We start from the raw sequence: 25,246 nt of genomic DNA, 5'->3' as shown, positions 1-25,246 counted from the left end.
GTGACAGGCAGGTAGAAAACTTTTCTCGCAATTGACTAAGCGACGTCCTGCGAGCCAGACTTGAGACGGAAACCCTCGTCAGAAGTATATGCTTGGCTCTTTTCCAAACAAATGAAGAGTCAATGAGGTTTTGTGTAATCACTTCTGGTATCGTATTGGGTTATTGTTAGAAGCGATAATTGGATTCGGATTCTCATCGAGTGAGTTGTTCTGCTTTCTCAATTTGAGAGGGTTTGTTTGGAGGGAAAAGCGAAAGAGGACATACAAGAATAGTGAGGGGAAAGATGCAGAGGAAGAGGATTGAGAACATCGTCAGCAGGCAGGCTACATTTTCCAAACGTAGGTGGATTGCTGAAGAAAGCTTACGAGCTCTCGGTGCTCTGCACTGCAGAAGTTGAACTTGTGATTTTCTCCCCAGCATGAAAGCTCTATCAACTGTTTTTTAGTGCAAATCCTACTATTTTGATTCTAATAATCATGGCTATGAAAACCTCATGAGATTCTTACTAATAACCTCGGTGGTGCAAGCCCTAGTAAGCTCGATGTTGAAAAACTTAGTGTAAAACCTCCAAATCGCTGGTTTTGTTGTAGTGCTTATTGGAGAGTATATAAAAAATTTCACACCTTTTTATGAGATATGGGAGGAAAACATGTTAAAGATTTTTAATAAATATAAAATTTCCAAAATGATGCTAGTTACGTGTGATTCTTTTTTCATTGTTTGTGATTATGAAAAATGAAACTCAATGTTTTTTCATTAGTGCACACATATTTCATTATATAATTGCATATAGAAAAATCATTCCAGAGCCGATAACAATAAAAGTGAAGAATTTATGGTCCAACGTTATATTTAAGGGAGATGTTTAAGGATGACATTTGAATTTTGTTTTTCATTTTAAGACATTTGGAGCAATTATTAGGAAGGACTTTGAGAAAGGATTGTCCTTGATTTTCGAAAATGGAGTTGTTCCTTTCCAGCCATATGCCCCAAGTGACCATCAAAGGGAGAGCTCATATGTTTTTTGGATGTTTTCTTTATAGCCATTTTTTTACACATATCCATAGAGTCCCCATGTCATTGATGTGAATTACTTGTTCGGTTTTTTTTAACCAAAATTTTTAACCAAACAAGAAAAATTAAAAAAATGCCTCAAGATCAAAGACTGAAACAAAGACCTATTGACATACCTTTTAAAGTATGGAAAGAACTTGTAAAATCATATGAGAAGTTGGATGCACAAAGAAAAGCCGGCAATGAGAGCATTCAGGTATTGAATTTTTCATTAAACATTATTTAGAATGTATTAATACTTATAAGTATCTTAGACATGTATTTGTGTGAAAATAAATTGAATTGGTTTATGTTTAAGGACAAGGCATCCAAGGTGAGGTTAACCAAGACAAAAGTCACTCATCCTAGTGGCCAGAAAGGTTTAAAAGCACTGATAACAACCTTTGTAAGTATATTAAACATGTGATATTTTTTTAATAAATTTTGTACTAGAAGAAAGTCATTGTTATCTAATTTCTCCCTATTTACTGATTGATAGGAACTAAAATATGGAAGACCTCCAAATCATTTGGAAAAGGAGGTGCTGCAGCAAAAGAGATGGGTTGAATTTGTTGTTTGGATGGACTCTATGGTATGTAATCTTAGTTGGATTTCCAATATACTTTTAAACCATATTTTCATTTTATTTTTTAGTACTATTAGATATTATATCTTACCTCATTTTATGGTTAACATTGTATAACAAAAACATGCGTTGTGTTATGTAATTAATACTAACATGTAATATTGATTTTTTTTGTCAGAATGCTATAGGTAATGATTGCCAAGATGATGATCCAAATTATGTTCAACATATATCAGGAGATGATGAGGATGAGGATGAGGATGATGGTGGTGAAGGAGGAGATGATGATGATAGTTGCGGTGTTGGTGATGATGTGGATCAGAGTAATGAGGATGGTCAAGATGATCATGAGGATGATCTTGGTGGTGGTAGCTAGGCATGCACATGCATTGTTTTTTATGAAGAAATTATTGTGTAGAATGACATTGTTATGTTTAGATGGGTGTTGTGAATTTACCCTATATCAATGAGACATTTTGATTTTGTAATCATACGATGAGTTTGATTTATGTATGTTGTTAATTTATCGTAGAATAACGATATTCATGAAATATTTTGATTTGTTAATCATATTTGAATTTTACTTGTTTTGATTAAAAATAATACTGATTTTATTAGTATTATGTTGCTATTTTATACATGTTTTGAAAATTGTTAATGACACATTGTTATTTTTTTGGATGGATGTTGTCAATTTCTCTTAAATTTCTTTACAAATGATTTTGATTGTGATATTTGCTTTAATGATATTTAGAAACTATCATATATTTCACTATGAATCTATAAAGGGGGTCATGTATGTAAAGAAAAATATACTCTATATAAGAAGTCAAATGCGGATGTAACCATGGATGCAAAATTGAAAGTAAAATTGGATGTTAAACTAGGAATTAATACAAAATGCAAAAAATTGACATACAAAGTGTTTTAAATTAGAAGTGAAAAATTGTGCAATAGTTGACACAAAGAAGGGAACAAAACATGGCATACAAAAGGATATCAAATTGGGCAAAAACAAGGACACATAAATGGGCACCAAATTAGATGCAAAAAAAGACAACAACTAGATGTAAAATAAGATGCAAAGTTGAGCGTTAAAAAGAAGCAAAAAACGTTGCAAATTAATATGCCAAATGATGATGCAAATAATGGTATAAATTTGGGATGCAAACTTGGGTGCAAAAAAGGAAAAAAAAAAGATGTAAGAAAAGACATAAAACAAGATGCAAAATGGGGCTGAAAAAAGGTGAAACCAAGGATGCCATATTGGATGTAAAAAATGATTCCTAATCACATGCAAATTTAGGCTCGAACTCAGACACAAAATTATATGCAAATGTGGACACAAAATGAGGCAAAAAAAGATGCAAATTTGGATGGTGAAAACGATGTAAAACTAGACACCAAAAAAATGCAAAATTGGATGAAAAAGTCGGTGCAAATAATGGTGAAACATTGGACACAAGTAGACACAAAAAAATGGTGCAAAAAGGGGCATAAAATAACTTAAAATTGGATGCAAAACTTGGTGCAAAAACAAATACAAAAGTAGACGTAAAAAATGGCTCTAAATTGAATGTACCATTAGACACAAAATAAGATGCAAAGGTGGACACAACACATGACTCAACATAAGATGCAAATATAAATGCAAATTTGGATGCTCAAAATGATGTAACATTAGATGCAAGAGATGGTGTTAAAAATGATGCAAAATTGGATGAAACAAATGACGCAAAATATGGTGCAAAATGAGATGGGAAAAATAGAGACAAATCAAACGTAAATGTGGATGTAAAAAATGGTCCAAAAAAAGATGCAAAAATGGGCACAAAAATGGATGCAAAATTTGGTGCTAAATCAAATTCAACACATGGTGCAAAGATAGGCACCAAAGCTGGTGCAAAAATAGAAGCAAAAACTAGTGTAAGACTAGATACAAAACCTGGCATAAGACTAGATGCAAAAACTAACACAAAATGGATGAATAAAAAGACGTTAAATTGGATTCAAAATACAGTGTAAACTTGATGCAAATGATGGTGCAAAAATGGAAGCAAAGAATGACACAAAATAGGAAGCAAAAGAGAATAAAAAATAGATGCAAAAAATGACACAAAACTAGAAGCAAAACCTGTCATAAAATAAGATGCAAATCTTGGTTCAAAATTTGACGCAAAAAATGATGCATAGTTTGGTGTAAAAAATGATGCAAAATCTAGCGTGAAAAAGGATGCAAAATCAGGTGCAAAAAATGACGCTTTAAAAATTGTACAATAGAGCCAGATTTAGCGCCAGGTTGCTCATCACAATTACAAAAAAAATGCACTAAAATCTGGCGCTAAATCTGGCGCAAATCGCTGGTTTTGTTGTAGTGAACTTCATGGTTTCACTACTCGGTACATTAGCTTACACACACAGGGAAAGTGTCCTCACTAAAGCTCTTCTTACACACATGCCACATGTTCTTGAGATTGGAGATAAAGTAGGTAGAATGTGTAGGCCATTTAATTATTAGAGGTTTTTGTGGGCCCATTTGATATAAAAGTAAAAATGAGGAGTGGTTTTAAGATGATTTTTTGGTTTTTTTTATAGGTGTATTTGTAGAATAAAAGTTTTTATATCAACCCAAAAGTGCACCAAATCCGGGCTTGGAGTATGCCCTAAAATTGCTTCTTCTTGGCTAAGAGCTCGTCTTCCTTGGATGTAAGGAAACAGATTAACAACCTAAGACCAAGAGGCATCCGGTAGGAGTGAATGTCTGTCCCCTTACGGACCACCAACAGGTTATTCCAGGTGGTGTGGTTTTCCTTGAATAATGGTGATGAGTCAGTCAGCTTGCATTCACGGTTAGCAGCTAGAGATGGTTGTCCCAATAGTGCACCAACTCCAGGCCTGGAGTATGCCCTAAAATTGCTTTTGCTTGGCTAAGAGCTCTTCTTCCTCGGATGTAAAGAAACAGATTAACAACCCAAGACCGAGAGGCATCTGGCAGGAGTGAAAATCTGTCCCTTTACGGACCACCAGCAAGGTATTCCAGGTGGAGTGATTTTCCTTGAATAATGGTGATGAGTCAGTCAACTTATATTCGCGGTTAGCAGCGAGAGATGGTTGTCTTCAGTGTTGGTTTGAAATTATTCCAGGTGGCGTGGTTTTCCTTGAATAACATTGATGAGTAAGTCAGCTTGCATTCGCATTAGCAACTAGAAATGATTGTCTTCACTGTTGGTTTGAAAACTAAATTCAGTGTTGATTTGAAAACTAAATTATGATAAATTTTCCCACCTCTAAAAAAATAGTGCACCAACTCAAATCACAAATCACTTAAAAATACTAAACCTCAATTACCACCCGCCACATCACTACTGATTGGCCCTTCCAATTTGCAAAAAAACATATCTAAAAATTTTACAAAATAAAATAAATATATCACATTTAAGAAAATCTTAAGGAATTTTCTCATCTTTTTGTCTAAAAAAGCACAATAATCTTAACACTCCGAGGCACGCCCCACTGAATTCTTTGTGGTCGGACATGCGTCATGCTGCTCACTATTTACACCGCTAACTCTTGTGCAATACACTCTCTTCTTCAAAATCTTCAAAATAGTACATCGCCCAAATGAACCTGTGTGTTGGGGCAAAGTGACCAATAACCTAACTGTACAAAATAATCCTTTTTACCATCGCCAATGAACCTGTGTGTTGGGGCAAAGTGACCAATAACCTAACTGTACAAAATAATCCTTTTTACCTAATTAAATGGTGTAATTCAATTTCACCGTATATAATATATATTTGTCGTAGGCATGGTAAAAGGTATTTAGTTTTTTTGATGGGATATTAGTTTATTTTGACAAAAAAATTATGATGTTTATCTATGGTTTAATATGAAAAATTTAGTTTTTAATATTATTGAAATTTTTTTATTTGTAAGATGATTGATTGAAATCTTATTGTAGGTTGTTTAGTAACTTCCATTTCTATTAATTACTATTTTTTGTTTTTGTTTTATTTCTTTTCATTTATTGTTTTATTTTTCTTTGTCTTTTCGCAATATTTTCTATTTAAAGTGACTTATTATTATATTAAAAAATATTTTAATAAATTTAATTATAGAGAAAATTATATATATATATATATAACACTTTCTATCTTTCTCTTACTCACATATATATTAGTAATCATATTTCTTAGTATTTGGTAATGACATTCTACAATATAATATTTTATTAATTATTTTACTTTTATGATTAAATCTTTGTCTTTGTTATTTTTTGTTTCATTAAACTATATTTAAATTAAGCTATAAATACTAATTACAATATAGTCTTTATTTACTAATTCAATCTGTTCGAAAATTAGTAATATGTTCACAAATTAATAAATAATATACATACATAATTTGCAAAAATAGTTAGTAACTGCCTTTATTTACTAATTCAATCGATTCAAAAATTAGTAAATAATATATGTTACATAATTTGCAAAAATAGTTCGGAACTGCATTAGTGGAACCTCAAGGACGCTCGTGATTCTGCCGAAGCCCTCCGAAATAGAAATGATTACCCAAATCATCATTGTGAACGCTTTGGTTGTCATAATAGGTGGTGGAGACTGAGTCTATGGTTTGTAAACTGTTTTCTGCATGTACTACCTGTAAATTACGAAAATAGTTGGTTCCGCCAAATCCTTCATTTGGAAAATTACCACTTAGCATTTGTGTGGAGGTGGTTCCATGTTTACAACCTCACCACCCCATTCACCCATATTTGCATGATCTGCTAAATGAAATGTGTGAAGAGATGTGCAGGCCAGTATCCCACCAATTCATTGTCTACAAACTCCATCCACCAGTCGTCCTCAGGATCCTGCAAACAACAAAAACATATGCATGGAAAAAAATTGCGGTACATATAAAAAAATCAAAGTTGTATATTGGAATTTTTTGTGTTTATTTATGGCTTTGCATTTAATGTTTACTTTAATTAAAATGAACATATCTCTGCAGCACAAAATCAAATGGATGGTGATGAAGTTCACAGACCTTCCATATCAGTATGGTAATATTATACTGAGGACCATTGAAAGAAGAAATAGGTGTAATGGCAGCACCCATGGCTATTCGTTCATTAGTTTGAAAGAAACCTAAACATAACAGATTTTAGCATCCCTTTTCTTGGAGGCTATCCTTAAGTCGATTGCAGATTTCCAGAATATTCGGGAATCCGAGGGACATGGACACGGTCAATTTTTTGACCGAGCCCATGTCCGTTGGATTCCCGAATATTCGGAGAATCTGCAATTCACTTAAACTCACCGTTTCCGGATAAGAATCACTCTGTAAAGAGATTATTTTCCAGTTGAATCTAGTAGGTGGAGGCAAAAAAGGTAAAAACTAAATCCCTGAGAAATTTACTCATAGGTTTGATGTAGACAAGACTGTAGAGAATCAACATCGATGATGACAAACTTGTATAGATAAGAATGTAGAACAAAAATAGACGAGAGACTGTTACAACATGTAAATCTTATACTATGTTCGATTTAGATAAGAGACAGTATAGAATCGACAAGCCTGATACCAAACTTGTATAAATACCTTGTAAAATGATTAGGACTCCTAAGTTAAAAATACCCACGGAGTTTAACTGTACAATTGTAGAGTTGTTCATATTTTGCCTTGGAACTCACTCCATCCCATGTAATAAAGATCACATGGTTTCTCAGGGTTTTTCTCAGTCAAATAAAGCCCAAGCCCACTTATATGATGTTTTTCGAAAAACAAGAAAACTTGTTTACCAGCATGCACATACCAACCTCATAAGATGTTTCCAGCATTGCTACAAATGCGTTAACAATATATAAGAATAAAAAATAGTAATTGAAAATAACATTACTGTGAATTAAAAACTTAGAGCATACGGTAAGGCAAAATCAGAACATTAATGTACATCATAAACTTATCATAGAAAGTAAGACAAAATAAGGAGACAAACACTCCACATCATGATTAAGGTAAAATCAGAACATTAATGTAAATCATAAACTTAACATAGAAAGTAGACAAACACTCCACATCATGAAGGTAAAATCAAAACATTAACGTAAATCATAAACTTATCATAGAAAGTAAGATAAAATAAAAAGACAAACACTCCACATCATGATTAATCCACTTTCTGTATGATGCTTTTGATTAAAACCAATATTTAATTGCCCAGCACAATTACAGATGTGGTAATAGTATACCAAACCTTGAAATTTAGACTTATGATTAATCCACTTTCTGTATGATGCTTTTGATTAAAACCAATATTTAATTGCCCAGCACAAATACAGATGTGGTAATAGTATACCAAACCTTGAAATTGAAAGTCTAAATTGAAAAGAAATAAACATATACAACAAAAGAGAAAGCAAACTCTGAATAAAAACATTATAAATATCATTAATTTATTTTTTATTAATGTAATTTTATTAAAAATAAATTAATTATATTTTGATAAAAGTTTTAAAGATAAAATTTACAAAACTGTGGAATAAAAAGTGTTTAACCATTTTTTAATTTGCTTCTAAATTAAAATTGTCGATCTATGTGTCTGGATAAACATATACAACAAAAGAGAAAGAAAACTCTGAATAAAAACATTATAAATATCATTAATTTATTTTTTATTAATAATATTTTGATAAAAGTTTTAAAGATAAAATCTATAAAACTGTGTAATAAAAAGTGTTTAACCATTTTTTAATTTGCTTCTAAATTAAAATTGTCGATCTATTTGTCTGGATTGTAGATTAAGGAATAGATTTTGGAAATTCGTCTCAGCAAAGTGAACTAATTGAATTGATTTAGATATTTTCCGTTTCATTTTTGAAATATTTTGAAATCAGCAATACAATTATACTTAAATAAAATGATGAGAAATATGGAAAATGCTAGTGTTTTGAATAATTTATTTTTAATGTAAAATAATAAAAAAGTTTTCAATAACTTGTCAAATTCCAACGGAGTCGTTTAGCTAGGTTGCAGAATTGTTTGGATGGTTAAAAGTGGCCGGGATAAAAATATTTCAAAAAATCTTGTAAAGACAGTATTTGAATCTTGTTTTTGATGGTGGAAATAGATTCAGCGCCATCAAAAAAGTTTAGGACACTTAAAATTTTGAAGTTTAACAACTATAACTTGGATTTACAAAAATCTTTGCCAGATTTTCTCTAAATATGACCGGAATTTCTATAACTTTCTGGACAATTCCTTTAACTAATTAGACTATGGCAATTTAAACATCCTCAAACATAAAATAATTAATAAAACATAAATTAATAAAATATTTATTTTCAATATAAAATAGTAAAAAACACTTCAATAACTTGTCATATTTCAATATCCTCAAAACATAAATTTAATGTGATTATGAGCGACATTAAAAATAGTATACATAAATTTAATTAAGAGCGACATTAATATACAAAACCTTTATCATAATGGTTTCTACATTTTCCTTACATTTATAAAAAATAGGCCCATTCTAGTATTTTTAAGTTTTTAAAAAATGACCGGAGCAAGGTGTGGAGTAATTAGTTCACATTCCAAGAAGAGAATTTTGAAGCAATTCATTCTAATCCCATTAACTAGATTTTAACTACTGTAAACGAACCGTCCAATATGTAAAAAGATGAGGTCTGCATGATCCGTACAACACTGGGCTCACGTGGCAATGAGTGCAATAACAACATGTGAATGACTAATAATTTCAAAAGATATTTGAATATTAAATAAAAAAATTGAGCGCGAGCAACCTGTCAGCCTACTTCAATGCAATGCTATTGAGATCAAAACCATCAAATGATCTGGAGAGAACCCACATCTGAGACAAATTGAATTCGTTTGAGTCTTCTATCTGGGGATTCCAAGATGTGTCATGGTGTGCTTACTTATATGGTCCTACATAAAGATAATAATATAGACTTACCAACTTAGGGACATATGCATTATATACGTTGTTGCGTTTCCCACAAAGGGAAGAAGAATGAGGAAAATGAAGGATTGGTTGGATTCACACTATTGGATGAACTGACAAGCTGTTGGATGCACTTACTAGAAGACACCCTAGCTTGCCTCTCACCAGAATAATTAGAAGGCTTTGTTACTTTGTTAAGACAGCTAGGATGTAGGATCAATCATACCAGTCAGGGGTCTAAAGACGAGAAAAAATGTGTACAAAATATGTTTAGGTATAGTTATCAAGTTTGAATTTGAATTCGATATGATACGATAAATATTTTAATGAAAAAATTTCAATTTAGAAAAACTTCATTAGTATATATTTAAAATATTAAGAAATATGTAATCTTTTTATGTAACAGCCATTGCTTTTACTCATTTTCTTTTCATTAATTTTCAAATTTAAATAATTTATTAATTTTAACTAATATAAACAATTTTACAATTACGATACCTAGAAAAAAAAACCCTCCTCCCTCCAAAACTTATCTTATTTTCAAAACTTTAACTTAAAATCACTCCCAAATTTTAAAATCTATCTAAATTCGTTTATTAATTAATATATAGCTTTAAAACTTAAATACTAAATTTATTTATTAATTAATATATATTTAAAAATTAAATACTAAAAATATATTAAATTTCTTATAAGTACATACTCCTTTACATCTTCCCTCATCTTCTCCCAAAAGTATCCCCTCTCCAACAATGCCAAAGAACAACGCTGCCCTAGGTGGCTAGCACATGGAGAATCGTGGCACTCCTTCAAGAGGTGCCTCTTAAGTCTAGATGACTTCAGAATGTAAAGTCGATTCCCATAGAACAAGAGTCCATCTCGTGGGAAAAAATTTCGAGTCTTCCCCTCCTTCACCTGCTTCAGAATGCTTTTGCCTGAATATCGCTCTCCACACTAGCACGAAGTCTAATATGCATCTCATCAGTCATCTGAACCTGACTCCTACTGTGTTCAGCTCGATCCTCTCCCTCCTTAAGTGCAGCCAACTGTCCCTTCCTGCTGAGGGCATCTACAACTGCATTGAGTCTACCGGCCCTAGACTCAATAGCCATGTCAAACTTTGCCAAGAAGTCCTCCCAATGAGCCTGCTTTGCTGACAACTTCAGTTGGGATGCAAAATAACTTGTTGCAATATTGTCATTCTTGACAACAAAAGGCTTCCCAATCAAGTAATGTCTCCATACCTATAAACAGTGGATGATCACATTCATCTCCTTCTCATGAACTGGATACCATCGCTCTCTATCCTGCAACTTCCAACTCTCATATGCCACCGGATGCCCATCTTGCAAGAGTACTCCCCCTATCGCAAAATATGAAGCATATGTGTGCACCTCAAACAGTCTCTCAAAGTCAGGTAGCCTCAGTATCGGTGTTGTAACCATCCTCTTCTTCAAATCCTCAAATGTTGCTCAACACTTCTCCATCCAATTCCATCACTTGTCCTTCTTCAGAAGGTCTTTCAGTGGTGCAGTCACCTTGGAGTACCCCTCTACAAACTTTTGCTAGTACTTGGTCATCCCCAAGAACACTCTCATATCATGGACATTCTTCAACTTGACCCAATCCTCAATCACCTATATCCTAGTCGGCTCCATCTGTATGTGACCTTGACCCACTATGTGTCCAAGGAATGGAATCTCAATCTGGGCGAACATACACTTTGACTTCTTCAAGTACAACTAATTTTTCTTTAGTGCCTCAAAGAACAAATCCAAGTGCTTCTTATGATCCTCCATGTTATCACTGAATATCATGATATTGTCCAAGTATACTATTACAAATGAATCCAAATATGGACACAAAACATCATTCATCAATGTGCAAAATGTAGCAGGAGTGTTGCACAACTTGAATGGCATGACAAGGAACTCAAAACTCCCATAAATCGTCACAATCATGGTATTCTTCTCATCCCCCTCTGTTATTGCACCTGATAATACCCATGCCTCAAGTCCAACTTGGAAAACACTCAGGCTTTCGCAAGCTTGTTGAAGAAATCTGCAGCAAGTGGTAAAGGATACCTATTCTTTATTGTCTGCTTGTTCAAAGCACGATAATCAAAACACATCCTCAACTCATTCATATCCTTCTTCTTCTGGAACAATATTGGAGCACCATATGGGGACCTTGAAGGTCGTATGAAACCTGCATCAGTCAAATCCTTCAACTGTCATTTCAACTCCTCCAAATCTAGCCTTGATAAATGATAAGGAGATTTTGCTGGGGGTTTCATCCCCGACTCTAGCTCAATATGATGGTCCACTACACGTCTCAGTGGAAGTACTTTCGACAACTCATCAGGCATCAAATTTGCATATTTGGCCAATACATCAGAAATCTCAATTGGAATAGGCGTCCCCACTCCATCATCGTCCTCAACCTCCCTAATGATTGTCGCATATGTCTCAACATCTGAATCGTGCATTGCCCTACTCATACTTAATGCAGAAACATGCTGCACCTTCACTTCCCTTCTCTGCTAGTGAATAGGTAAAGCCCATGTTTGTGTGTCTCCAATCAACATAATCTCATCATAAAATGGAACAACAATTTCCTTCTTGCCCTTTAGAAAATCCTGCCCCAATACCATGTCAAAGTATTTCATCTCCATCACCATGAAGTCCAAACAACCCTGCCAATCTGCAATTCGAACCAACACATTATCTGCCAATCTTGACACTTTAGCTCTCGAGTTCACTACCTTGACCGCCACATCCTTTGGAACAATATGCAGCCTAACTTCCTTCACTAGCCCTATCGTCATAAAGTTATGGGTGGCACTTGTGTCCACCAAAGATTGGACGGTTCTGCCATGAATCTCCAAGTCAAGAAACCCCAAACTATGCAGCCAATTTTTCTTTTGCTCAAAAACTTCAGCTTGCATACATCTTCGGTCTCTGCTGCATCCTATTGTACTGGCTCTAATACCATCTAATACCATCTGTCATGGCCCCAAGTCAAATTTCCCATTCGGGGTGTCATGTGGCACTGACTAAACATCTATACTTATATTTTTTCATGTTTTTTGGACTTTGCATACATCCATCCATTATTATTGTTGTTCTCTTTCATTATTAAGTTATGTGCGGAATAAACATAACAAAAATACCAACCAATTCCAAAGCCGAGACCAATACAAGATTTCCAAATTTATAATTTCATTTATAAATTTAATGTACAATCTTTACATAATGTACAAGGGGAGGTCGACTCTACCCGAGCTCAACCTCTACCCAATTTTCTGCACACTTCATCACTTTGCCAATTTTTTGACCTACATGCGCGCTTCACCGGTGCCCTGCACTCTACCATAGTCCTACAGCTGTGTCTATTTTTCTGCATGGCACAACGCGCTGCTGCACCTGCCTACCGTGACTCAGGTATGTAGCCTATTGCCCAACATGCCCACTATCGCACCTGCACTTGTCTCTGTCCAACGAACCTGTAACACGTTGAGACCTACCTGCCCTGCGGGCGCATCCACCGTCTGCCACTATGACTGTTAGCTCTTCGCCGCCCCAACCTCCCACCTTCGCACTACGAATTGTGTTTGGTCATTGCTTGGTTTCCTTCTCCCATCTGACCAGTCCTTTATATATGTGATGTCCATTGAATGTGTTATTGTGTGGGTCGTGTCGCTTGGGGCGTCGACCCACCAAGATGACCTGCCCTTCAATCTGGACATGCCCCTCTAACATGCGTCGGTCCATCATATGTTTACTCATTGCTGCCATATAAACGTCTCTCGCATATCTCCATGACTTAGCCAACACTTAGTCGATTTCTCTTTCAGTTCACTCGTGACCAGGTATGGGCACATTGTCCAGGTGTGCACCCCCATCGCACAGCTTTGGCCAACCGCATTTTCCAAGTCGTCGCTCTCCATCATGTCACCTCACCCATGGGCGCTTCACCCAGGTGTGCGCCCACCTGAACGCCCGACTCGGGTCACCCGGAGCACCCTCTCGTCGACTTCTTTCTCGTCACACTCGGGTCGCGCCCACCCATCGTCACACTTGGGTGCACCTATGTCACATTTTTCTCATGTACTCCCATATGGGGCACCTGTCTCACTTGAGGGAGGTGATGCGAGTTATGCATAGCCTCACTATCTCCCTCATAGAATTTGAGAAAAAGGTCTAAGAAAATTAACAATCTAGTTCTTTAAATTGAAATTCGTCGACGTGTATATGGTCCACGATGTTGTATTCAATATCCTAATGAAGAAGCACATCACCATCGATAGCCTCACTGTCTCCCTCGTATAATTTGAGAAGAAAAGGTCTAAGAAAATTAATATTCTGGTTCTTTAAATTGAAGTTTGTTAAGGCATATCTGGTCCACAGACGTTGCATTCAATTCAAACAGATGTTGCATTCAATACAAACAGTGGCGACACTATGCATTGGGGATTGAATCTTTGGTGGTGGTGGTGGTGGGGATTGAATCTTGGGTTAATATATATATACTATTCAAATTAATACAAAATGCGATAACTAAATGTCACTAGTAGTGACATAATAAACACACTTATCAAAGAAGAAGAAGAAAAATAAGAAGACATCATCATCATCAGGTATCGGGCCTAAAAAGATGAATCATAGAAATGAGGAGAATGTATATATTGGGCACGATTGTATATACCATTCTCATGTATTGTCATTTCAAATATTCTTAATCATTACATGACATTGTGTATCAAGGCCATAATTTAGTTTAGACTATAATATTCATGTTAAAATCCGGCGAGAAAATTTTCAAAGAAATTCATTGCTAGAGTGTGTGAATCAGTTTTTTGAGAAATAGATTCAACACCATAAAAAACCCTTGGGTTACCCAAAATCCTAAAACTTGACCACTGTAACTTGAATTTCTAAAAATTTCTGCTGAATTTTACCAAAATCTTATTAAAATTTCTATTATATTTTGGGCAAAAATGTGTCTTCCTTAAACTACTCTGGTATAAAGTTGGATGGAAGGACAAATTTATTTAGTTATTTACTTGGAATAACAAAATGCGTGAAAAGGTAAATGTTTAATATAAACCCTATATATATATATATATATTTGGTAAGTATTGACGATGGAAAGTGACAAATTAATTTTATGAATTATTTTGATGTTATGATAATTCGTTAATCTAATATATAAATTTATAAAATTTATAAATATATATGATTACAAATATATAACTATGATTATATGGATAAATAAATTAATATAATAACAAATTATTTTTAAAATTATAAATAAATATGATATGAAATAAGTGTGTATAAACGATTTTATTTATGAAATAAAAGATATTTTATAGGTCAATTTAATATATATATATATATATATATATATATATATATAATATATAATATATCTTTTTAATATAGTCCATTATTTTTATGTTTAAAAAATAAATTAAAAAAATACATATTCTTTACCAAATATTAATAATATCAATTCTCCCTATGATATTTAATTTCTTCATTTCATTAATTTTCATCACATTGAAATATAATTTCCAAGTCACTAATAACTCAATTAAACCTTTAATTCCTTAGCTTAATGAAACATATATGGGAATAATAAGAATTAACTATGGAGGAATAATTAGAATTTATTATAAAAGAATAATGATAAGAATTAGCGATGTATTATAATCAGTAAAATATTTTTTTGAAATATTAAGTAGAAGTGAATTAGATAAGCATATATGTTAAATTTACTATCTAACTTTTGAAATATATATATATATATATTTTTAGAATTTTTATTTATTATTGTTTATTTATATAATTAGTTTGTATAGCTTTAAAAAAGCTTTTAGTATTTATATTTAATGATTAAGCCCAAAGGCTTATTCTACAATCCAGTGTGCGATGTGTAAGTATGTTCGTGTTCAATAATTTGAAGGTGACAAATATCCCTCTTAAAATAAAAATAAAATATTCTCTAAATAGAAAAGCAATGTCGACTATAACCAACATAGATCAACGCACATTAAAATGACTTTTTTGGTTATTAATATATTTTTAATTATAAGTCAATATTAATTTATATTAAAATATTTTATTCATAACTCCCCTGAATACTTATTATATTCATTACTAAAATATTTTATTTTAGCATTTTGTTCCTATATATAGGACTTTTTTGGTTATTAATATATTTTTAATTATAAGTCAATATTAATTCATATTACAATATTTTATTCATAACTCACATTAATATTTATTATATTTATTATTAAAATATTTTATTTTAATATTTTGTTTCTATATATATAAAGTTTTATCATTGGTAGTTTTGGGTTCTAAGTTTTGACAACCCATGGTATTTACCCATGGCATTTGAAACTTCATATATATCTATATATAGAAAAAAAAAATGTTTAAACAAATATTTTAATGTTATATATAATAAAATATCCAATGTGGATTATAAATAAAATATTTTAAGATGAACTAATATTGAAGTATACTTAAAAATATATTAATAACAAAAAAAATTGTAATGTGTTGATAAAATGGCTCAATGCAAATGTTATGTAAAATATTTTATATATTGTTTTAAAAAATTATGTATATATAATAGAAAGTTACAAGGGAAAACAAGTTTTTATGGTTAAAACATTTGAAGTGGTCTTACTATTTTAGAGTTTAATTTTTTCTTTGGATATATGGATTTTTTTTTTGACATCCAAGAATTTTTTTTGAACTTACAATTCTAGGTTATTTAATCTATAGCATTCAAAAATACAATTTAAACAATGAAAAATTACATATTATAAAATAAACTTACACTGAAAAAAATTTAATTAATCTATATTTAAAATAAATTTATGCTAATTATACTTATTACTTTTTTTTTCCAACTAATTAAAAAAAAATGAGTTCACTTATATCACTACAGAAAGATAAGTAAAACATGAGTAAGTTTCAAAGATATCGAGTTGCGTCCATCTTGTTCTTACGCGAAAGTTAATGACATTTTTAGAAATTGGAAAACAAATTAATTCAAAAGAATGAAGATAACTTAGTAATCACTTGCGTGCGCGCAATTAGATAGTTGGTTGATTATGGAGTTGAATTCACTGTATATTCTTCTGCGTTATCTAAAGCTCATGTTTTCAGGTATCACATATTTTTTCAATTAATGTTGTCAGTCTTTCTTTTTCTTCTTTCTTTTTAAATGAAGTTTTTGTTAATATAAAATGTTATTTTTTCTTTCTTTTTACAACCAACAAATTTTTATTAATATAAAAATTGTTTGCATATGCATAATTATTAAGATATATTCCATATATAGTTTAAATCATAGGTGTCATCAATCACTATTTATAATTTTTTTATTCATATTATATTTTTTCTAATATTTTTCTCCACTCTCTTTTTAATAAGATATGATATAAGAGTATCTTTTCTCTAATATTTTTCTATATTTTTATAATATTTCACTTTTTTTATGAGAGTGAGACAAGGTAAAATATTAGAGAAAATATAATATTATATTATATCTGAAGAGAGTGGGGTAGTGAGAAATATTAAATAAAATGTGAGGAAATGTTAGAGAAAATGTAATCCTATATCATAGTTGATAAGGATGGGGTGCGGGTAAATAATATAGAAAATATAACAATATAATATAATATTATTCCCAATATTTTCTCTATATTTTCTCTTTGATATTCCTCCACATTTTCTCTAATAGGGATGGGAAGAAATATTAGAGAAAATATATTATAATTATATATTTTTCCCACTCTCATCCCTAGGGAGGAATGTTGGAGAAATATAATATAATATTACATTTTTTGTAATATCTCCTCCAACCCTCACCCTCACCATGAGGGGTGAATTATTTTATATTTTCTCTAATATTTCCCACCATCCCTACCATTATTATTTTTTTGTTGGTTAAAAATTCTTATTAACAAACAAATTTACATATCAATTGGCCTCATGTATGCCTTTACTCTATCACTGGTGAAACCAAACCATTAGCAATATAGGAGAATAAGAATCCAAAAAGTAAAAGGAGACCTAGAAATGACAAAACGTTTAGATAGACTTCTTATATCTATACTATTCATTGATACATGCTTTAATAACAAAATCTTTCCATGGACTCTAGCATACTATTTTGCAAATTATCCAAAAACAGTTTTTATTTTTTTTGTAAGCTTGGCATGACCTCTCTATTCATTCATTTTCAAAAAGCACGTTACATTCATAAAAGATGTTTAGTGGCCTCAACCTGCCCATTAGGAAACCAGGTCTGTTGGCCACCGAATCGCATTATATGCCATCCAAAACCTCAAAAGTTTAAGCCTTTCAAACAAAGCCTTATAGGATTGAATGTCTGGAAAACATCTATCACCTAAATAGCTATAGCAAGAAGTACTAGCCGACATATACATCAAGAAAACTAGACAAAAGTTGGAACTGCCATAACCAAACTAACAACTACTCATCAAAGGACTCCACAGGAGCTGGGTCCTTAGAATTGGAGCCTGGTAATTCAGACTGAGAAAGGCACGGAATGCATTGCTCAATGAAGTGAAGATGAACACTTTGATGCAGGATTTGAAATTAAATAAGTTGGAATTCTTTCTAAATTTCCTGAAAACCTAGATCAGATTTGACAAGTCCCGCAAGAGAGGTCATGATAGCTTTGGCCACAATAATTTTAACCAACTAGTAGAGATGGACAGTCTATTTATATTGGGTGGTGCGGTCGCAAGTATGTCCCGGATCGGGAACGAGGACACTCCAATCTTCAATATGCACTTTAGCTTCTGCTTGTTGATTTAATTATGTTTCCCAAGATGAGATCATTTGTTTAACTTGGGATGGGGTTCCTGTGTTATAGGCTTGGGTCGCCTCACTGATAATGTGAACATCCGTCCTATAGTCGCTTCTTCTCGATGGCTGAGCAGAGGATGAACCCCTTCTGTCGTGGTTCCCTGATTGATGTTTGCGACCTTGACCCCCATTTCTGGATGAGCTAGCACCAAGGGATGGGCGATCGATTTGAATTCTCAACCAAACAACCAAAATGCAAACTGACACTTCAAAAGAATGAGCCAACAGTCTAGAACTAGACGACTGCTCACGGGAAGGATGTTAATTGAAATTATAAAAACCTAATACAATAGCATGAATTAGAAGCAAGAGAGAAACAATGTTAGGCTCATGCTTTTCATACGTTCTAAGGATCAAATAGGACGGTCGTATTCAACGCTCAAGACTGACTACCAGCACCTCGCGCTCAAGTAAATCAAGATACAGAGAAATATTGACAATAACATGTCTCCTCAAGGTAAAGATTCCACAAATAAACTCCTCGAGCCAAATAACAATGACATTCACCCTAGATATGTAATAAGTCAGATGCAAGATATTGGAGCGCAGTCCCATGCTCAAGGCCAACAAACCAATGATATAACCATCGCCAACGAACTTACATTATGCTAGCATAAAACTATAAACCAGAAATATTCCATACATTCCCATTCGAGACAGAAGAATGCCAAAGAAAATGGATACCGGCATAGAAACAACATACATTACAGATGATGAAACCACAAAAAATTTCCCAATCTCCAAACAACAAGTTCCATTTCTCACAAGAGTCGAATGATAGAGAGTAGTATTAAAATTTTGAGAGACTAGAATAATTGGCAAGCCGCTGTCAAGGAGGGGAATAAAGGAGAAGAACATACCCGACTGCAAACACCATGAACCAACAAGGACCAGACTCGTCTCGAGAGGAGAACTGCCTAACCTTCCTTGTAGACCAGAGATTGAAACCCAAGAATTGACGCTTACCTCCATGAGCTAGAGCCCAACACAACACAAATTCATGCATGGTACACTGAACCTTACCCACTTGGATATTAATAGCCCCACGACTCATGTCATCAACATTAACTCAACCCTTGCACGTGTCCACCCCACTTACCTGATCACACATGCGAGGGAGATGGTCTATCCGCCCTCCAACCCTTTCAACCATCCTTTCACACATAATGGGAATCTCGAGAGGGACATATAGTTGTCTCGCACCCAAATCAGGGAATCAAAAAACAAAAATTAAATAACATCATTTAGCAAGAAAATATTAATGAGAGGTGGGCATATCCAACTCAATAGGATCATGATCAACATGATTTTATGGTGTAGTTGGACCTTTTCCTTACTATAATGTAGCTTCGACTCTAGCCAACCTCTCATTTATAGCTTTGAATTCTAATTTCATTTCATCCAGCTACATTAGAAGTTCATTTTTTGTGTCGTCTTTGTCATGCAACACTCTTCTCAACAAAGTATTGAGATCACAGTACAAGTCTGTAGTGTGCAAATATTGATTTTTCCTCCCATAGGTATGGTCTAGGTCGATTACCCATTCCTAAATAGTGGCTCTTAATTTAGAGTCAAAGTGATACCCTCTTTCAACAACCAAATCCTCCTTAATATCCCAAAGCACTTGCTAAATGTTCAAGAGGGGTATGTGCTATGAACAATCTAATAAACGATTGTGCACGAGAACGAACATGAGTGTTACCCATGATGTCTCAACTACTAGATATGTTTCTAAAGTAAGCTCTTTGATGCACCATGATGATTAGTATCAGACGAGCAAGAAAGTCTATGACAACTTCTAGTTATCCCCAAGACTATACTGTTTTACAAACTTCCCTTTAGTTCTCCCGGAGCAGAAATAATTCTTATAGAGTTAGGCCTAGGATCTTAACTTCCAAATTCCATACCACCCTATTGGCTGTAAATAAAATATCCTAGAAAGGGAGGTTTAAATACAATATGAGAGCACAGACCTAAGCAACGTAAGTAATTCAACCAAGGAGAGAAACCAAAGAGAGGTCATTAACTTCTCCCAAATATCTACCCAGCTATACCACCTTGCAACCTCCTCGTGAACTCGCCTGGAGGAGTGACCATACTTGTAGAGAAAGGCTAGGTAACTTAGGCTACAGAGCATTGAAATAACTGGACCCCAGATCAATGAGACCTTGAAATCACACTACAAACTGTACCTCTATAAGTTGTTGGTGAGCTTTCCCAGAGTGGGGTGATCAAAATTATTCTTCCTTCAACCATCTTAAAACTCCTTTCTCATATAAGCATCATCTTCGTCTCATTAAGAGATTTTTAACATTAAAAGTTTCATCAAAATTGAAGCCTTGGACAAAAACTTATTCCCATTCAAAGATTTTCCCTTCTTAACACCATACCAACACCCATACCATTGTCACATGTTATACATGTGGAAATCCTTTTCCCATGTGTCTCCACCATATAATGAAATGTCAACTAACATATGGATAACATGTTTCAATCCCCTAGCCACATTTTGCCACTACGCAGGGCCACATTTGTAGATAGATATGTCATCACGTACAAATCACATTTGGATTCAATATTTTCCACTAGTTCTATTTATTAACTATTTTGGATCTCCACTAATATATATTTCCAATCTACTTGATCAATCTAGAAAGTACAAAACCTCTATATTCATTCGAAACCAAAAAAATTCTTGGTCAAATCGGTCAAGATACTCATCTGAGAAAATATAAAAGCCCCATTTAAATGAAAATTCTAGATTTTTATATCTCTTCTACCATACACATCACCTCCATGGGGTTGCCACTTGGGCCTCCACCTCAGTTTCACTGCACCTTTCATCCATATTAGAATTCTCTACGTTATCTTGTGTCCATGCAGGTCAAAGTCCCATTCATATAGTTATCTAATATTTTAACTTTTTCAAATTCCTCCAAATCCAAAAAAACCAAAAAAATTCCATTTCATAAAACTTTGAATTTCCTAATTTCGAGATTCCACATCATCAGTTCCACGTTGTTTCGTACAATTCACCACATCAACTCCTTTGGGACATAATACCACATCATCATGTTGCATCACCTATACCTGTATCTAGTTCCATGCCCTGTCAACATGACATGTTATCATTCCCTGTTAGGATTCACCTACCCACAAGGTCTATGAGTGCTCACGTCGGCTCCGTGTGATTGTACATGCTCCATTACATTGGCATATGGATCTGGGTTTTTCAAAAAGGTTAGAATTATAACTTTTATCTAATTCCTTTTATCTTCAAAACCTTGACATCAAGGTTCCTTCTATATAGAGTTCCACCATCTATAAGTTCCATCATTTAGACCCTTTGGCATCCACCTTTTTGTAAAAAACCTTTTATAAGACATTTTCCATATTTTTTATCTTCTTCCCTTGTTAGATTTTGATGTCATCCTTTGTTACTTGATAGATCCCACTAGATCCCATCTATTGCACTTAACAAATTCTATACGCCCCATTAGTAACATTTAACATAATCCCCATAATCAAGTCTCTGGATATTGGATATCCCATTTATCCAAAATTTGCATATTTCTACCCCCTTATACTTTTCTAAGAGGCCCATGGATTTAGCTCATATTGGACCATATGTCTAGGGCTATGGTCAAAGCCTCCAATCCCCAAATTGCCAAATTTTAAGCTTTTGATAAGCAAGTACATGCCAATCTCTAAGGGATTAAATTGAATCTAACAGGGAAGATATTGTGCCCAAATTCTTCTAAGGATGTTGAGCTCTCATCATTTTATAAAGGCATCCAAACCTTCGTTCCATATCCATTTAGCAGGATTTTATTCCAAGGATTCAAAGAGGCTATTGTTCACAATTTCCCCCCTTCGTAGAGAAACTTCTCACTCTCTTCAACCAAAAAGACATAGGGCTTATAGCCCACCACAAAAGCAACTAAAGGCCAACATTAAGACATAATTTCATAAGAAACACAATTATTATAAGGAAAAAACATAAAATGAACTACAAGTATTTTTATCCCAGAATAAAGATACCTTTCAACCATTCAACCGTACACCAATCAAAACAAATATACACCACAAATTTTGAATTCAGAAAAATTGGCTTGGTAAAGGCCAAAATTTTGGGTATGTGTTATATTCTTTGCACGACTAGCTCTAGATGCAGACCTAAGGATGGGGGGTGGACCCAAGGATGGTGGGTAGATTCACCCATGGTTTCTTTCATGGTTTTTTATGCTTGTTTTTGGGCATGTTGGTTTTTCCCATGGTATTTAATAGATGTGGTCAAGGGAACTATGGTTATGTTCTAATATAGGGTTAATGGATTGGGTTTATGAATGTTTTAACATGTATATAATGTATTGTAACATTGAAAGGAACATAATTAAAAACCAATATAGTTTTCTCAGTTTTGGGTTATGGGAGAAAAATCTTTGTGCATATTTTTTGTTCTTGCCATTATGTATTTACTATTTTTTTTAAGAATTTGTTTGTAGGTAATTTTTATATAGGGTTAAAACCTTCGCAGAAAAAATCACATAAAAGACCATACGAGCCAACTCAAAGACCTTCAATATATTTTCCACCTATTTAACAATTCTTTAGTGAACTCTCTAACACTTTACGTCAAATTCTCTATGAAGACTATTTCCTCTACATCTCCACTTTACAACCAAGTATTATACTCTTACTTCTAGGTCACATTCTCAATAGCACCCTTTGATTAGAAACAACATATTCAAAGATTCTTTAATATATCTAGAGAAGATGAATCTCCTTTATCGGGAGTCACTAAAATTCTTTCAGAATGAACCAACCATCCTATTTTTCCAAGAGGATGAGGGGTTAAGGACCCTTGTCTTCTCAACCATGACATATAATTTGAAAATATGCTTATTACAACCACAAGCATTAAAGATAACTAGGACTAAGAATCTCTTAAACCCATCCTCAAAATCATGAAAACATATCATAAGAGAACACTAATATCAATGTGATATCAAAACAAAACACTGAGAACAACATGTAGGCATGTGAATATTACAAAATCATCACAACCAAATTTATCACTTCATACCAAGATCATGTATCACATAGAACAAAATGTCCATTTAGCAAAAAATCACATAATTATGCACAATTGATTAGCATCATTTCTTTTTCATCAAATATGATTTTAATTTCATATTTGAAGTCCAAAAGGGAATTTATCTTATCAAGATCAATAGCTTCCTAAAATTGATGAGGGGTGAGCCACTTTCCACCCATCCACAGAGTCAATCGTTTGTTTTATCCTTTGAAAATGGCCATCCCAAAGGAAAATGACCCATATTTAAGAAGGGAATGGAATGAAATATATATTTAAAATTAGAATACAACTATGCAATGAAATTGAACATCAATTATAAAATAGAAATGTTGAAACCATTTACACGCATAATGAGAGAAAACTAGCTTAAACAATGGTAGTTTATCTCTGAGAAGATATGTGATGGCTATGTGCCTTCTGAACTATGTTATAATGAGGCTCAAAGGTCTTTTTAATGTGAATAAATAATAATAAACCCTAAACATCCAAAATATTAACCCTAGGAGATGAAGCGCTAAAGGCTTATGGGCCCTGATGGGGTAAGTTGCAACGTCAACTTCCGAGGATCGTAACTTTGGCATGTAATCTTTGTTTGTTGTACACGATATCCTGTTGGAAAGGTTTATCTAAGGAGTAAAAATGTAAACTACTAATGATGTACAGTGAATCACACTGGCCCATTTCCCTAAAAAAACATCGTTTAGGGCCTCAAAAAGGTTCTAGAAGTTCAAGCCCTAAAATCTGCCAAAAATAGATATTTGCTAAATTAGGAAAATTATGTTGTGTGCCAATGGAATAGGTGGGTGGCCACCAATATCCACTTGTATATATCCTCCCCTATTAGGAAAAGATGGTATCCATGCATTGAGTGTCTTCATGAGATGAGGAAACTTCTATTGAACTTGATCCCTCGTGAGCCACTTTCCTTGGTGTAGGATTTGGTCTTCTTTGAAAACTCAATAGTGTTCTTACTATGTGTGTCCATGATCTGACCAGTCATGGCCTACTCAATGTAATCTAGGTTGAGCTCTATCAGTGTTAGTTATTCTACAATTTCTGATGTGTCAAAAAATGGTGGAAATTAGGGTTGAGGAAGGTCCACATTAAACACTGGGTGCAGGTCAAGGAATGGGAGGATACTTAGCTAAAAAATGTTATCATCCACAACCTTGGTGATGGTGTAAGGTCCATAGCAGAGTGACCAAATATTTTTATGGGCCCTTGCAAGATGTTCCTTTTGCAAATGCAACCAAACTTTGTCGCCTAATTGAAACTTATGTGGCACCCGATGCTAATCATGACCTTATTTGTACTTAGTATTTGCCTTGTGCAAGAAATCATGAACCTATTGGCATATGTGTTGAATTCTTTCAATAAACATGGTGGCTTCTTTTACTTCGGATTGAACATGTACATATTCTTCATGTGTATTTGTAAGGGGCAATGCAACATCAATTGAACACAATGGTTGAAATCCCAGACACACCTAAAAGGGGTTGTGTTGAGTTGAGCTATGGAGAGTTTTGTTGTAGTTGTATTGGACATAGGGGAGAATCTCATCCCATGTTCGTGGATGCTTGGATTTATACATGCGTAATATGTGCATGGTCATCCTATTAAC

General features: G+C 33.6%; 1 protein-coding gene and 1 pseudogene across 1 annotated transcript; one reads left to right on the top strand and one right to left on the bottom strand.

Moving 5' to 3' along the window:
• The first annotated feature begins 522 nt into the window (after positions 1 to 522).
• LOC149177079 (uncharacterized) lies at positions 523 to 2,149 on the top strand. The gene is made up of 3 exons (XM_089423278.1): positions 523 to 1,460; positions 1,554 to 1,646; positions 1,819 to 2,149. The coding sequence occupies exons 1-3, from the start codon at positions 1,332 to 1,334 to the stop codon at positions 2,014 to 2,016; spliced, it is 420 nt and encodes a 139-aa protein (XP_089279404.1). The 5' UTR covers positions 523 to 1,331; the 3' UTR covers positions 2,017 to 2,149.
• Positions 2,150 to 6,158: 4,009 nt separating this feature from the next.
• Positions 6,159 to 12,094, bottom strand: LOC149177078 (uncharacterized; annotated as a pseudogene).
• Positions 12,095 to 25,246: the final 13,152 nt, after the last annotated feature.

Source organism: Pinus tabuliformis, chromosome 4_1, assembly GCF_031772625.1.
Source record: "Pinus tabuliformis cultivar Carrire ecotype Pingquan chromosome 4_1, CPIR1, whole genome shotgun sequence".
Classification (NCBI taxonomy): Eukaryota; Viridiplantae; Streptophyta; class Pinopsida; order Pinales; family Pinaceae; genus Pinus; species Pinus tabuliformis.
This window is presented reverse-complemented; position numbering and strand designations above follow the sequence as displayed.